At 34.9% G+C, this 16852-nt stretch overlaps 1 protein-coding gene across 1 annotated transcript in view; it reads right to left on the reverse strand.

Annotated features, from left to right (window-relative positions):
* The window catches only part of LOC144892080 (otogelin-like), a 42167-nt gene extending 39286 nt beyond the window's left edge, over window positions 1-2881 (reverse strand). Inside the window, exons 1-3 of the mRNA XM_078777247.1 lie at window positions 2785-2881; window positions 2500-2564; window positions 1728-1844 (exon numbers count right to left, since the gene is read on the reverse strand). Coding sequence (XP_078633373.1) covers window positions 1728-1844; window positions 2500-2564; window positions 2785-2881 — 279 coding nt within the window. The remainder of the gene's footprint in view (window positions 1-1727; window positions 1845-2499; window positions 2565-2784) is intronic.
* Window positions 2882-16852: the final 13971 nt, after the last annotated feature.

The raw sequence follows: 16852 nt of genomic DNA on the forward strand, positions 1-16852 counted from the left end.
ATCGGTCGACATCGTGACGTCGAAGAGTGCCGTTCTAGTTTTAATTTTTTTGTGACACACAACAACTCAAAACAGTTATATCTTCCTTTTTATGTGTAATGTTTTGATCTATTTTGTCTTACCTGAGATATTGGTCTTTAAGGATGAAAGGTGGAAATATATAAATTTCGTAATTTTCTTTTTTTTGAGAACAAAACTTCTTCAAGACGAATTTTTTCATACAAATTGCTTTAAACTGCACGAATGCCTTTTGGCTGCTGTAACATGAGTAATCCATTTAAACTGGAATATGTTCTCCGCATCTATAGCTCAAAATAACCAGCTTAGCTCTTCTTTTTTTTTGCTCCAGAGTGTACAATCAGTACAGGGCAAACTGTAAACATATCCCGAACCGAGTCCTCTTCCATTAGGATTGAAGGCCTTGATGTGGTATTATTTTGTGACTCGTATGGACAAACGGGGTCCCCCTTTAATAAATTCACAAATATGCCAGAGATTTTAACCCCCTGGATGTGTGTGTATACTCTGTATTTATATATACTAGGGCATGCCCGTACTATATCTATATCTAAAATTATATCCCCCCCTCTATTTACATGAAATGGTTTGGTGCATGAAATGTTTTGGTCCATTCGCAACGCCAAAGCGAACGGCGAACGCTTTACATGAAATGGTTTGGTGCATGAAATGTTTTGGTCCATTCGCAACGCCAAAGCGAACGGCGAACGGCTTGCGAGTACAGTGACAATCCCCCCGGGGTTTTAATTAGTTTTAAAACATAGTTTAACGCCAACATAGCGCCAACATAGTTTGCAAACGTGAAATAAATGAATACGCTCTCAAATGTGCCATCCGAGGCAGAGTGTGTCCGCCACGTTCGGCACACGCGATAGTTCGCTGCTCTCTGATTGGTTGAATCGTTTTTTGGACATAGCTCGGTAAGTAATTGTCCGATTAATATGAAACCTTGAAAAGGCACATCCTCGGGTCCCCAGCAATATACCTGGCAAGTTAAAAGTATATCGGACCCGTGGTTGTCGAGAAACAGCGGTCACAGACAAACAAACAAACGTACAAACGTACAAACGTACAAACGTACAAACGTACAAACAAACACACAGAGATTACTGGAATTATAGATAGATATATATATACACTCCATATAAGTCATTCGCCTACTATTTGTCCCAATTTGTGCACGGACACTACATATACTGCTCTCTTTCCCCACTCCTCCACGCCTCCCACACTTCCCTACCCCATTTGAATTTGCTCAAATTTGTACCCCATCCCCTACCTCACTCCCATCCATCCACTTGATGTACCCGTACGTTCAAACTATATTGGCATATCGTAGAGGATCTGAGTACATCAAACATGATGACATTTCATGGCCTGACATATATTGAGCTCATTATACTCTGTCTTGTATTAGTTGTATCCCTTACAGAATGGGATCAGACTGCAAACTGTGTCCTGGTGCTGCGCAGGACTGATGACGCTCCATTCAATACACTGTCTTTAAGAGAGGTCATTTTATCTGGGGTCATTTTTTTAAAAATCCAAACATAGCCCTCGACCTTCCTCTGGATGAAAGTGGAGGCCATGCAAAGTTTGGTTGCACCGCTTCATGCACGGTCCGAATGCCTAAACAAACAAACAATTAAACAAACAAAGTTTCTTCTTTATACATGATCTGAGAAAAGAGGACGAGAAGAAAGACTCACGGGCGATTCCAGCACGATGAGTTTGCCTCCAATGGTGAGTTGGACAGATATGCCACAGGGGGCTCGTCCCTTACACCTGTCTTTACCCAGAGCGACGGTTATCAACCCGTCCACTGTCTGTGTGACACAGTGAGCAATAAGTCCTACACGTTTCAAATGAGTAATTCATTCACAAAGATCGATAAGCATTCCTCAATATAAGAAGAAGAAGAACCACCTTTAGAGGCCATTTTTCCCAGCAGGGCGGGCGTTGGCCTTTTTTAGGCACCTTGGTCCCCTTTTTGAAGCAATGTTTTATGGCCGGATGCCCTTCCTGCCGCCAACCCTGTTAGTCGCCTCTTGCGACACACAGGGAATTACCAGTGAACTGGTACTCAATTTGCCGACCTCAGAAGGATGACAGGCTGAGTCAACCCCCCTGGTGTTAATTCAGCGATCGACTGGGATTCGAACCCAGGATCCTAGGATCCCAAGCCGCACCCTAACCGCTAAGCCTCAATAAATTAACGAAAATCAAAAACATTCATTTCATCCACAATAACTCATAAACTGAAACATCGTCATTGATTGGCCAAAAGCCATGAGCATATATACACACACACAGACTTGCTAGCATCTGTGGGGAGTCTTGTTGGTTTGCTAATAAATTTTCAAACTTCTAATAGTCAGAGTACCTGTGAATCATTGCTTTTGCTCACCTGCAGCAGAGGATGTCTGCAGGAAGGGGGGAGTGATTTTGCACGCCCATCAAACGTCATCAAATGTCCCGCACCGTGAATGGAGCACAGGGCAGGGCAGGGGCGGAGTTCACAACGAAAAGCTCCGCCCTCACACACACTGGCACAAAGAGGATGAACAAAGCATCGGGTGGATATGGAGAATGTTGAAAGGGAGAGAGGAGGAGTTGGAATAAAGAAAAGTGGAAATGAGGTTTCAGCAACCAAGGTTTATAATCCACATACACACAACAAATACAATTATTACGGAGTGCTTGGGTGATGATGTGACAAACTATAATGGGGGATGGGGGTTTGAGAGAACCCTGTCCGATAATTACCAGGTGAAGCAGGGATCTTGGACCGAGTCCCCACTGGCGTAGGCTCGGCCATGCCACACACATGGACATTCCTCAGCAGGATAACAGGACAGGCCATGACGCCACATTCTAGAGGAAGGAGGTGTGTAGTATTGGTAAACATGGGGGGAAATGGAAATGGAGACATAATCCATAATTATACTTAATATGAGACAATTAATAACATTTTAGAGTTAAATAATTTGAATAAATCTTTTTTTAATTTTTAGAAATGGTCGAGGCTCGTGGAAGAGCGAGGGCACAGAAGAGATGAGGACACAACATAGAACACGGAAGAGCAGGGGAAAGGGGAAACAGCAGGGTGGAGTGAGAGGGTAGACGGAGACCGACGAACAGGGATGCAGGTAGTGAGTGAGTGAGTGGTAGGGGAGAAAGCAAGGGGTGGACAAGATGGATACATAAACAAGGTTTGTGGGGTGGGGGGGGGGGGGGGGGGGTTAACAGGTAGAGAAAAGATTGTGGTTTTGGATGGGGGATAACTTGAGATGGTGGTGAACAGCTGCTTTGAAGACCTGGAGGGAAGAATGAGATCGAAGAGAATGTTGAAGGCGGTTCCACAAGCGGGAAAATAGAGGAATAAATGAGTGGAGGTGAGCAATGGTTCTGGATTTAGGCAGTTTCACGAGGAGTGGGTTGCTGGTAGACCACGTGTGTCCTACAGATACTTGAGGAGGGACAAAGCACGGAGAGGGCAGAGGGTGAAAGACCAGAAGTGAGGTGGAAGGAGACAGAGATACCACTAACCTGTCGGTGATGGCGAAGTGATAGGCCCATAGACACAGCTTCATCACGAGAGATTCCAATAATCTGCAAGGCCTCGGTTTCAACAGCGTGCAGCTGAGGTAGGTGTGAGGCAGGAGCACCGGCCCAGAGGGGGGAGCAGTATTCCATTGAGCTGCGGATGAAAGCCTTGTATGTAGTGAGGAGCTCAGGTGTGCCAATGAAGGACTTCGCACGACGGAGGATGCCCAGTCGGCGACTGGCTTTGGAGGCCAGCTTGGAAATGTGGTTTTCCCAGGAAAGATCATGGCAGATAGTGGGACCCAAAAGCTTGAGTGACAGAACTTCTTGGAGAGGATTATTCAGAAAGTGGATGGGAGGGTTGTCCAGTCGGTCTTTTCGGAGAGACATAGTGAGAGTGTGAGATTTGTGATGATTGAAAGACATGTTCCACTTGCTTGACCAGTCTGTGATTTTGTCCAAGTCTGCAGAGAGTGAGGAGGCTGCAGACTGGCAATCTGAGGGATGCGGAATGGAGCGGCAGAGAGTGGAGTCATCAGCAAAGAGATAGAGAGGATTTTACAGAGAGTCGGAGAGATCATTGATGAAGACCAGAAAAATCACAGGGCCCAGAACACTACCTTGGGGAACTCCAGCCTGAACAGGAAGGGGAGATGAGAGAAATCCATTCAGGGCCACACGTTGACTACGACCAGAGAGGAAGTCCGCAAGCCGTGTGTGGAGGTTTCGATGGATACCATGGGAGGAGAGTTTGGTGAGCAGAGCTGGGTGCCAGACTGTATCGAAGGAACGAGATAGGTTGACAGAGACCGTTCTGATCCCATATTCTGTTGAAGCCACACGTTGGCTACGAGAGTGGAGGAAATCAGTGATCCATGAGTGGAGTTGGCCTTGGATTCCATAGGCAGACAGAGTGGAGAACAAGGCAGGATGACAGAGTGCATTGAAAGCTTGAGATATGTCGATGGAGACGGCTCTGATCTCAAGTCTGATATTGAGGACCTCCATCCATTGTTACTTTAAATTAATTTCTCTCACTAATTGATCAAACAAAAACATTCCGTACATTATCAAAACAATGAATATGGATTCATTAAATATCTGCATCCATTTCATCCTTTTTAACAGTGACACAACCCACCTCCTTTCCATGTCTCCTACATACGTACAGTATCTTCCATGACTCTACTTTCTCAATGTCACATCAATGTCCTCAATACCCTCAGACTGACATCAGTAGTGTAATAATGTTGCTTCTGGGACACCTCCGTTTAACATGGGAAATCCCTATCTAATGTCATTTACCCCCTTGTCTTTTTCAAAAATCATAAACACCTCTATTTCTCCCACCCTCATCTTTATGAACCTTTTGTCTGTAGTACCTATCCTTAATGTTGTTCATTAGACCACTCAAACACTACAAATATTTGTTTTCTCTTATAGACCTATCATCCTTCTTCTACATATCATCTGGCAGATTAATCTTTGACCCACTCAAACATTGACCCATTCACTTCCATATTAATTCTTTCCCTCCCTCATTGCCCCTAAACACCTATATTTCTCTCACCCTGTTCTTTACGAACCTTCTAACCTTTTGACATGTTATCCTTATTCATTAGACCACTTAAACACCTGTGATCCTTCTGACCTCATGGACCTTTTAACCTTTTACTCTTAATATCATCTGGTGAATATAACCCACTCAAACAACGACCCTACAAATATTTGTTTATGCGTGGGAAATAATTTAATTCTCCTACAACTCTCTTCACCATCTAATATATTAACAAAAAATATGTTTGAGTTTGGTTCTTTATTAAGATATTTTAACTGAGCTAAGATAAAATGGTAAACCTCCCTCAATGTTCTTGCTTGAGCGCCTCCAGTGCCACATACCATTTTTAAATTAAAGTATATATTTTCCTGACAACCATCAAAGTTTTCCGTCCACTCAAAAATATTTCCATCTTTTTTACCCAATTCACCGGTATTTAAATTAATTCTCTTATTTGTTTTGTGAACTTTTTTACCAGTTGCCTTTTCAATTATACCTATTTGATATTTTTCACATTCATTATGTTTTCCATTTATATACCAAGGTTGATTACACCTCCACTCTTTAGTCTGGTTGATACTTGGTTCTATCATTTATATAATAGTAAAAAAGGCGGCGGTAGCCCGTTAAAATCCCCAACCCCCCCCCCTTTTTAACTTATCACTTATATATCTTATCACTTATATATATCTTATCACTTATGTATATCTTATCACTTATATATATCTTATCACTTATATATATATCTTATCACTTATATACTTATATAACCATAAGGGAGACTATCAATTCCATTTTCTAAAATAAACCTCTTATCATCAAAAGCCCCCAATGCTTTCTTATTTATCTCTTCTGAATATAATTGATGTTTATAACTTCTTATTCCATTAATCTTTCTAAACTCTTCTTTCTTTGTTGTTAAACAGTTATAATAATCCTTAAAGTTTATTGTTTCTTTAATAACATTTTTCTTTACACCTTTTAACTTCTTATCAGTCTTTTCAACGTTATTCACAATGTATTTATAAGCATAAGCCTTTGACCTCAATCCCACAAATTCACTCATAACATTTCCTCCTAATTCATCCTTGAACTTTCCAATCACCTTTTTATTTTTAGAAGAGAACAACTCACTCTCTGGACTGTAATTACTCGTGTCATAGATATTAATGTCTCTTTTCATGTCTGAATAAACATCGTTGGTATTAATTTTCAAAATAAAACTATCTGTATCCATATAAAGTAGATTAACATCATTTTGATATTTCTTCCTCAAGTTATTATAAAAGTAATCATACATTAATGACTTTGATAAATCAAGAATTGTTGTTCCAATATAAATAGGTTTGTTCATTTCAATACTCTCTTTAATCAAATGGATCGCACAAAAGTTCTCAGTAAAGACCTCAGCTCGAGTAAAACTCGGTCTATTAATTAATTTTGATGCTTGTTCCCAAGATGTTGATAGTCTGATATTTTGTCTTTTCCTCACATTCTCCATAGTCTTACCAAAGACCGCATTATTCATCAATTTATAAAAGTCTTTCTCAAAATCTGTTTTTGACTCTGTTCTTCTTTGTGTATTAAAATCAATGTACCCCTTTAACCAATGACTTTGATTGAACTTTAGAACCCTATGGATCTTCTCTACTCTTAGACCTTTTGATAAATATTGTCGCAAATTTCTTTGGTGTAGAACATAATTTTTCTTGTTATATAATGTAGTAAGTAATTTTTCTGTTGATTCACCTATATCAAACGATCGTTGATAATCACTCAACCATTCTTTCTTTGGACTTGCTTTCTCACAAGCAAATGGGAGATCTTTGTGTAGGTTATGGAGTTCCTCTGGATATTTTAAATCAATTTCAAAATAATAACCAACTTTTTCTTCATCCAATTCTTTTTGTGTAGAGATACATACATCTTGTAAAACGTTTTTGTAGTCTTTTTCCTTTACCCATCTAAGTTTTCCATAAGGAAGAGCCTGAGACATTGCCCAGCCATACAGGTTGTTCGCGTCATAGTACATCAAGTAAGAACTCTCTTTCGTTGGATCATAATTTGGAAGATATTTGTTATTTGCTTTTGCGTATCTACTCGAGCAGACTTGTGAAATTCCACCTCTTTTTGCCTTTTCAATCATCAAAAGCATATCAACATCGGTTATCAAATCCAAATCTTGTTTTGTCATTTTCAACATCGCACTCCAGGCCAATCCAGGTGCTGTGTAGTAGTGAGCAGGATCCAATCCATATCCAGTGCGACAAACAGATCTAAAGGCTTCAAATACATCGGCCAATAAAAGCACATCAGTTTTGAGATACAAATCGTGATACTCGCCAAGATTCTTGATGTTATATTTTTCCCAAACATTTTGTGCGTGTACATAATCTTTATCAGATATATGACTATTATTTAATTTGTTATAGAAATTTTCTTTTGAAGGAAGTTGTGTTTCATTGAATCTCTCAAATGAGTCCATATAGTCATAGGGGTAAATTCCCTTTTGTGTTAGAAAATCTTTATCTAAAAAATACTCTGAAAGACATGGAAACTCTTTTAGATTTTGAACCAAGTTAACCAATGGACTTGCCATGAATTTAAATGTATCAAGAAATCTGATATGAGTAATAGGAGATGTGTGAATTGTTTTTGTGAATGAAATGTATTTCTGATCCGTGTTTGGAATTGCTGAGATACTTCCAGAAGTCTTTGAGAGTTCCTTGATAAATAGATGTGTATCATAATGAGCGTTGTTATGAAGAAAGACAGGAATGAAAGAGGGGAGTTGATAATTAATATTACAACTTTGATGAGCCGGACCTCTATATTTACCAGTGAGATGACAATGGTCTCTAACCTTTAGACCTTTACCAATTTTCTCCTCACAAATATGACAGACATTGTTTTTTATAAATTCCCTTTTTTCTTTACTTGTTAAGGACATTGGTTTATTGGTTTCTCTCATTATCTTGGTTAATCGAACACAGTCTTTTTCTAGTCGTTTCACAAACTCCTCTGGGGTATTTGAGCCTCTATACATCTCTAACTTGTTATATTTATCACCAACGGATGATTTGATATAATAACAAAAACCACAAGGAGTATGTTTTTGATATTTATTTGTGTATGATTCTTTTGGATCTTGAGAAGCAGTATCAATTTTTTCTAAAATACTTTCAAAATCAGCATATATAACAAATGGATGTTTGATCTTTTTATTTTCATCTTTGAATGTGATCTTTGAGCCTTCTTTAGGCATATTGATTACCGTTGATTTATGTTCGCCACAATAATTTGAATGTTTATCTAATCTTTCTTGTGAATTGAAGAAGTTAAGACAACGCAAACAAATATATATTTTATTTGTTCTCTTACAGACTTGTGGTTTTATTAATTTAGCAATATCTTTGATGTATGTATAATGTGAATTTTCGTCTGAATTAAAATATAGAAGATTAATATGAGTTTGTTTACAATTGTCAGAAAGCTTTAAAACCTGAATGTTGTTTGTTTCTGTTAGACCATAAACATTAACTGATAAATTATTCATCTTTTCAAATTTAGGAATATCATTTAAAGTCATCGGAAACTTTAGATCTTTCGTATTTAATGTATTCTCATATTTTTTATAATGAGATACTCTTTCATCATGAAAATGTGGAGGATGTAAGTGTGCTAAAATAGACCAGAGAAAACATTTATTGTCTTTATTTTTGATATTGATAACTGCTTTTCTATTTTTGATAACACTGGGTAAATCAATGTAAGAAGAAGCTTTTAGAGGATCTGATTTAAGAATATGAATGTCTATGTAAATAATTTTTCCTATATTGAATCCACTTCCTACGATTGAATTATCCACATCTTGCTCTTGTTTAATAAGTTCATCATAGACTCCTGATGTTTTAAAATCTTGATATGAAGATATAAAGTGTGGCTCAGTTCTCATGTATGGTGCATCTATAACTCCTTCATCCTTTGTCATTTCTAATTTTACTCCCATATAAAATTTAAGTGGTTTCATTTCCTTTAGTGTTTTTTCAATCAACGTTTGAACAGCAGGTTTAACTATTTCTACAGCATCAACTATAGACTCTGGTTCAGGAGGTTTGAAGTTAAAGACTCTTATTTTAATATGTCCTTTGAATGCTCCATCAGAGTTTTTAGTTGTGATAAAATTTGATAAATGTAGATTTGTTTTAAGATGTATTTTGAAGCCTTTCTTGAGGATATTTTTATTACATGTAGAACAGTGTTTTGTTTCAGGTGGAAGAGGGGAAAGTTTGTTAAAAATGTTGTATGTATGTTTTGCGGTGAGAATATGTTGTTTATAATATTTTACTTCCTTCTCGCAAGTATCACAATAAACCATATTTATAGCGTGAGAAAACGTGGTGTTTTATATATATCACTGTGCTTAAAATAAAACACTTTTGAGCTTTACAGCTCCGTTTTATATATATCGCTGTGCTTAAACTAAAACACTTTTTCACTCAGAATCATCTAAGTCATAACTATCACATGAATACTCAGAATCATACTCAGAGTCATCAATAAAGCTACTCTCATAACTATCATTTGAGCACAAACTATTAGTATCATAACTATCATCTGTGTTCAATGAAATACTATCATCACCATCGTCCAAGTTCAATGAAATACTATCATCACTATCGTCCGAGTTCAATGAAATAGTAAAATCTTCACTGCTGTATTGACTCATATTTAATTAGCAAGAAAAATATTCCCATCAATATCTATATACTTTCTTTCATTAACAGATTCAATCTCTACAATTTTTATATCAAAAGTTATCTTTAAATAATCTCTAACTATCATAGAACGAAATGACATTTCACCAGAAATATTAACATCATTCATTTTACTTAGATCTACACCCTTTGGATTATTAAAGAAAATACAAATGTCTCCTCTAGAATTATTAATGGTCTTATCATTCTTTTTCAAAGTATCGTGGTCAATCACTTTTTCAAGCTTTGAATAAATTGCCAGGAGTAGAGGAGAAACTTTTGTTAGATTTACTTTAATGGATGTCTTTCCAGGTATAGTTAGAGCTCTTCCTTTAAATGAAATAGAGGGGCTCATGTTATTTTCCATAACTGGTTTTACCCAAAAATTTCCATATTTATCTTTGTTCAATTTAACATCTTTGACATATTTTTCTATATCTTCCACCGAAGTAGAGATTGATTGAAATTTGTCTTTTGTGCTTTGAAACATTGTATTTATTAATGAATAAACTTGCGTTTAGTTTAAGTAAAAATTTACCACATAAATATGATAAGTTCTGAAGGATATTTAGAATTTCCAGACTCTCCATATGATAAATTAGAGAATTGTCCGGCTTGTGATAGAGTGGGGCTTAATGATGAGGATTCATATAAACAATGTATTTTCTGTGATTTAATTTTAATTAATGATAATAAGAAATATAAAAAAATATATAACTTTTAAATTAGAACCAAAAATGAATTACTTTACAAGATTAATAAGAGAGATGAATGTTAAGTATTGTGATGATAATACACCATTTCTTTCAAGGGAAGAGACTAATTGTATTGAGGAAATGTATAAGGGTTTAATGATATTTATTATTCAAAATAATTTTAATGGAAATGTTAATACAAGATACTATATAAATAAAATAATGGATTATTTTGAAATTAAACCCGAACTCAGGATAAAATATAGAGTTTCTCAAATAGCTCAAAAAAAGTTGGATAACTTGTTTTCCAAATATATAAATGAATGATTTTTTACCCGTTTGGGAAAATAAGATAAAATTTAATAACCATAAAAACATTCCAAATTCATTGAGATGTCTAATAGTTGGTTCAAGCGGATGTGGAAAAACCTGTTTACTTTTAAAGATGCTCCTTGGTTCTAATTTTTTAGATTATGATAATTTAATAATTTTTACAAAGTCAAGTTTTCAACCCGAGTATCAACTACTCTCACAGGGTTTTAATGCGGGTCTTAAAAAGGAAGACATTATCGGTTTATTTAAACTTCAAAACAAACTAAATGATTATAATATTGATGATATAATACAATTATTTTGTGATACACAGAAATCAAAATCGAAACCCATAACTTGTATTCTCAGTGATAATACGGATGATATACCTTCACCTCAAGATTTAGATAAATCAAAAAAGAACCTTGTCATCTTTGATGATTGTGTTAATGAGAGAAACCAAACAGTAATGGATAGCTACTATACAAGAGGGAGACATTCTTCTTGTAATTGTATATATCTTAGTCAATCATATTTTCAACTCCCTCGACGCTCAATAAGAAACAATGCCAATACTTTTATTTTATTTAAGTTAAATTCAATAGATGTAAATAATTTTTGGAGAGATAATTGCTCTACGTTATGTAGTAAAAAAGAATTTGAAAATTATATGAAACACACGATTGGAAAATATAAATATATTGTTGTGAAACAAGATGAGATACTAAATGATATTTTTCAATAAATAAATACAGAAAATGAATACTGAAGAAAGAGAAAGAAAGTTTAAGGAACATCAACAATTAGTTTCAAAAGTTGTTAAACAACAGGAAGAGATAAAGAAGAAACGGAGACAGAAACTAACTGGTGAAGAAGCCTTTGAAAGAAAACAAGAGAAATTCTTTAAACCACTTTTGAAAACTCAACACCCTACAGTTCCCACGGTAGAATTTACTCCGAAAAAACTTCAAATGCTCAAAGATTTTAGTCAGATAACAAAACAAGAACTTGGTGAATTAGAATATGATGACGAGGGATTATTTCGGAAACTTGAGGAGGTAAATCAACCCCCTAATTATGTTGTGGAAGCTCTTCAAAACAATGAATATTCGGCGGGTTCAAAAACCAGAGCAGGTCTCATTCCAACAGAAGAACCAGCAGTGTTTCATCTTGTGGAAGAAAAGGTATTGATATTTAATGATGAATTGATGTTCTTGAGTTCTACTCAACCAAATGTTAAATTAACTCCAAGATTAATGTTTCTTCTAACAAACCCCGGATTCAGCGGTTCAAAATATTTTGAGGAACCACTTGATATGGAAAGAGAGGAAGATAGGGTATATATTGAGTTGCTAAATGCACTTGATTATGGAGTTTCTGTTGCTGGTAAAAGTAAGAAGAATGAGAAGGAGAAACATATTATTGATGCTTTAAGTAAGCTTGGTTCGGGTGTTAGTTTTCTTCCAAATGACCCATCACAATTAGTTAATAGGCTATTATTGTTGTTAGGTAGTAAGAAGGCTGGAAACAACAATTGTTTTAATGAATCCTCAGCCATTTTAGATCAGTTGATGAACATGAAAATAATTAATAAATGTCAATACAAAGATATTTTATTAGATATTAAATAAGATGAGAAGCACAATTCTTAGTTTTAATTTCACAACGAGCGATTACACAGCTTCATTCCCTTACCCACTACAACTTGACCCCCTTACCTCATATGAGGCATCTTTGTTGTCAATGGAAACTTACAATACCCTTTTTAATATCACAGAGAAAAACAACAAGTTTAGTTATAATCCAGGAAGTGGATATAAAACTATAACCGTTTCACCTGGAGCTTACGAGATTTCTCAAATATCTTCAGAAGTCTCTCGCCTTATGAAAGAAAAAGGTGATGAACCAAAAAATATTGTAATAGATATTCAAAAACACACTTCAAAATCAACTATTAAACTTAAAAATAATTATAAAGTTGATTTCACGATTGAAAATTCGTTTAGAGAGCTATTGGGTTTCTCTTCAAAAAAGATTGAAAATAACGGGACGTTTTACAGTGATAATGTTATCCAAATATCCTCCGGTATAAATTCAGTATTAATTCATTGTGATTTGATTGATGGTGCTTATAACGATGGAATAAGAACAAATACAATATTTTCATTCAGTGCATACTCAACCCCGATTGGTTATAAATTTAATATGGAACCAAAAAATCTTGTCTATTTACCTGTGTCAGGAAAAACCATATACAGAGTAAATTTTAGGATAACCGACCAAGATAATCGTATGATATCCTTTAATGATGAAATTATATCCATCAGAATTCACCTACGTGAAGTTTTTCAATAAATAAATAATGGTTATTGTAAGAAAACACGAGTTGGGAAAATATAAAATAATTACAGGGGAGGGCATGTTCCTTTCACCAGACTATACAAGGTATGTGGGTAAAGGATACTATAAACCTAAGAGACAACGGGGTGTGGGTCATCAATTTCGAAATAAAGGAGATGGGATAATTGATACTCTAATGGGTATTGGTTCAACCATTCTTAAACATAAAGACCTAATTGGTTCAACTGCTTCTCTCATGGGAAATGTAGCAGGTGTTGTAAAGAGTATAAAAGATGCTCAAAAGGAGTCTCATAAATTACAAGCAATCAAAGAAATAAAAAAAGGTAAAACTCAACTATCTTCACAAGAACGACAAAAAATCATTAAAATACTTGGGTCAGGGTTTCAACAATTTTAATGCTATATAAATACAAGTATGGAAGCGATTGATAGTATCTATGATTTGGATGATACGATTATCATTTCAAACTCCACTAAAAAGGAAGACTATTTTAAGGTAAATGCTATAACAGGAACAGACTGGAATTCAAACGGAACAAAAAGTTTTGAAATAAATAATCAACAAACTTACTTGAATATAGCTGATAGTTTCTTGCTGTGTAAATTTAAATTCACTAAGGCTGCGAATAATACTAATGCTACACTCGTAAATGATTTCTTCTGGAAAATGTTTGACAGTGTCCGCCTGTATATTGGAACACAAGAGGTTGAAGCGGTTGATTATGTCTCTGCTACATCTGAAATGATGAAATTTACACTATATTCGTTTAGTGATAGAATGGGTAAGGGAGCTGTTGAGGGTTTTATTCCTGATATGTCAACGGGTACAAACGCAGACCCTGGTTATAGTCAAAGGAAGTCAATGTATAATGATGACGCAAAAGCTGAGAATAGTTTTACCGTAGCAGTACCTCTGAAAGGTATATTTGGATTTTGTGATTATGATAAAGTTTTGTATGGGCTTAAAATTAGATTTCAACTACAAAGGAATGATAATGTAAATAGATTGCTTTTTGGGGATGAAAATGCTTTTGGAGAAAATAATAAATTTGTTATTAATGATTTGTGTTGGTATATCAGTGAATATACTCCTAATCTTAAAACGGAAGAGATGTTAAATAGAAGACTTAACTCAAAGAAACCGCTAAATGTATCATACCTTAAAAGAAGATGTCAACACGTTAAACTGGAACACACTACCTACACTTGGAATTTAGGTGTTCTTCAAGGAAAGCCACGATACCTCTGGCTCATTTTTAAAAAACCAGATGGAGAGGACGGTACTAATAAGAATAATGCCCTGAGTGATAATGCAAAGGTGAAACAACTTCGGGTTTCTCTTGATGGCACATTTTATCCGCGAGATAGATTGGAAATTGATTGGGAAAAAAATGATTATGCGGAAGCCTACAAGTCCTACCAAAAAGTGTGTGAAAGTAATGGTAATAATGATCCTATTTTGGATATGGTTGCATTTAAAGGTTTATATACAATCTACGCAATTGACCTGAGTTCTCAAAAGGAAACTATAAAGTCTAATCGAGTGGATACTTCTCTATACATTGAAAGAGGGGAGAATGAAGAAGTTGATGCTTATTGTTTGCTTTTGGAGGAAACAGAATTACAGATTAATACAGATAATGGTGTTATGATTAATATCACATAGGTTTTTTCTCATAAATAAATGGTAGGGGTATATGTGAATCAAATCAATCTTAATAAATTAACATCTTGTATTCAAAATCAAAAGCCTTGTATTATTAATGTTAATACAATTCAAAGAAAAGGAGCTGTAAGAATTGATGTTTTACTCACACACACACAAGTAAAAACACTAAATGATGTTGGATCACTTAAAATTAAAATGACGAAACCTATGTTAAAGAAATATTCAATAGACGAGTCAAGAGGAGGATTTCTCCCGTTTCTAATTCCTTTATTTGCTGGTTTAAGTGCGGCGGGAGCATTGACTGGTGGTATTTCAGCAGCGGTAAAAACTGCTAACGAAAGGAAGGCACAACTAAAAGCTCAAAAAGAATTGGAAAGACATAACAAGGAGTTGGAGAAACAAATTAGTGGAAGTGGTGTAATTGTAGATTTTGCTCAAAAACTTGAAAGTCTACCTGATAAAGCTAGATTGTTGGTTGGTGATATGCTTTCCTCTATCGCTCAAGCGGGTGTTAAACTAACTAAACGGGGTAATGGATTGTATCTTTCTCATAAATAAATGGATAAATGGTTTAAACAATTTGGAAAGAATACAACGTCAAATATAGAACTAGCCAAGTATTGTAAAACACTAAAAATTGATAATGTGGTAATCTGTATGAGAGATGAATTAATACATATAAATAAGAATACAAAGAATATTATTATGAATTTAGACACACAGAATGGTTCTCATTGGGTTTGTATTCATAATAGTCAGGATAAATATTATTTTGATAGTTATGGTATGCCACCACCTGTTGAAGTAATACAATTCTTACAGAATGGTGTTTATCAAACATTTCAAGTTCAAGAAATTAATTCTAAATGTTGTGGTCAATTATGTTTATATGTATTATTTCAACTCAACAATAATGAAAATTTTTATAATATCATTTTTAATCTAATATAAATGACTTATGTTGGAAAAGATGGTTCTATCTTTGGAAAATCCTCCCAGGATATTGATTTATCAAATTATTATACAAAGGCACAGGCTGAACGACAAAAATATAGTATAAGTAAAAATATTAATATGAAGAATACTTATAAATTAATCAATTATCCAAACCCTACAGATGCGAATGACTTGATTAGATTTAGTGATTTATCACAATATATATTTTTAAAGAAAACAGCACGTTTTGTGAAACAAGTAAAATTTACAACCACAACACCTGGTTATACTGACCATACACCTTTCCTCATTGAATTTAACTACCTGCTTACAATTGAATTTTATAAAGAAGGACATTTAGTTAATATGCGAATTAATAAATGGGGGTATGATATGCCTGATTTAGGGTATAATTGGTCTTTTTCAATAAACTTAGAAGACCTACATGATTTAAATCAGTCTCGTAAAGAAGAATATTATCCACTTGGTGAAGATAAGGATTTATGTGGAAGTACAATTAGTAAACAACAAATACGTGATTTTAAGAAAATAAAAATATATGATAGTATAGCGATGGTTCGCATGACAAAGAAGGAAGGTAATGAGATAAGGATAGAAAGCCGAGGAATACAAACCGATTTGGTAGTGGGAAGATGGGGTGGTATTACCTGTCATAATATTAATCTCACATATATTTCTGATACATAAATGGCAGGAAGAAGACTACAAGAGAATTATAATTTTTGTATTCAAGGATACCTACAAGAAAAGGGTGCTCGGTATTACATACCTTATGATTTGGAGCATATACATGGGAATTTTGTCATAAAAAACTGGCCTTATACTGATATTGTTAAACCCACAAATAGAGACTTGTTTAAAGTATTAAATAAAAATGAACTTCTCAAAGTTATGAAATATAAAACTCTTTTAGAAATCGTCAACAAATCTTATTGGTATCCTATTATGAGAAAAATAATTATAGATACAAGAATATCTC

This window comes from Myxine glutinosa, chromosome 5, assembly GCF_964187855.1.
Source record: "Myxine glutinosa chromosome 5, kmMyxGlut1.1, whole genome shotgun sequence".
Taxonomy (NCBI): Eukaryota; Metazoa; Chordata; class Myxini; order Myxiniformes; family Myxinidae; genus Myxine; species Myxine glutinosa.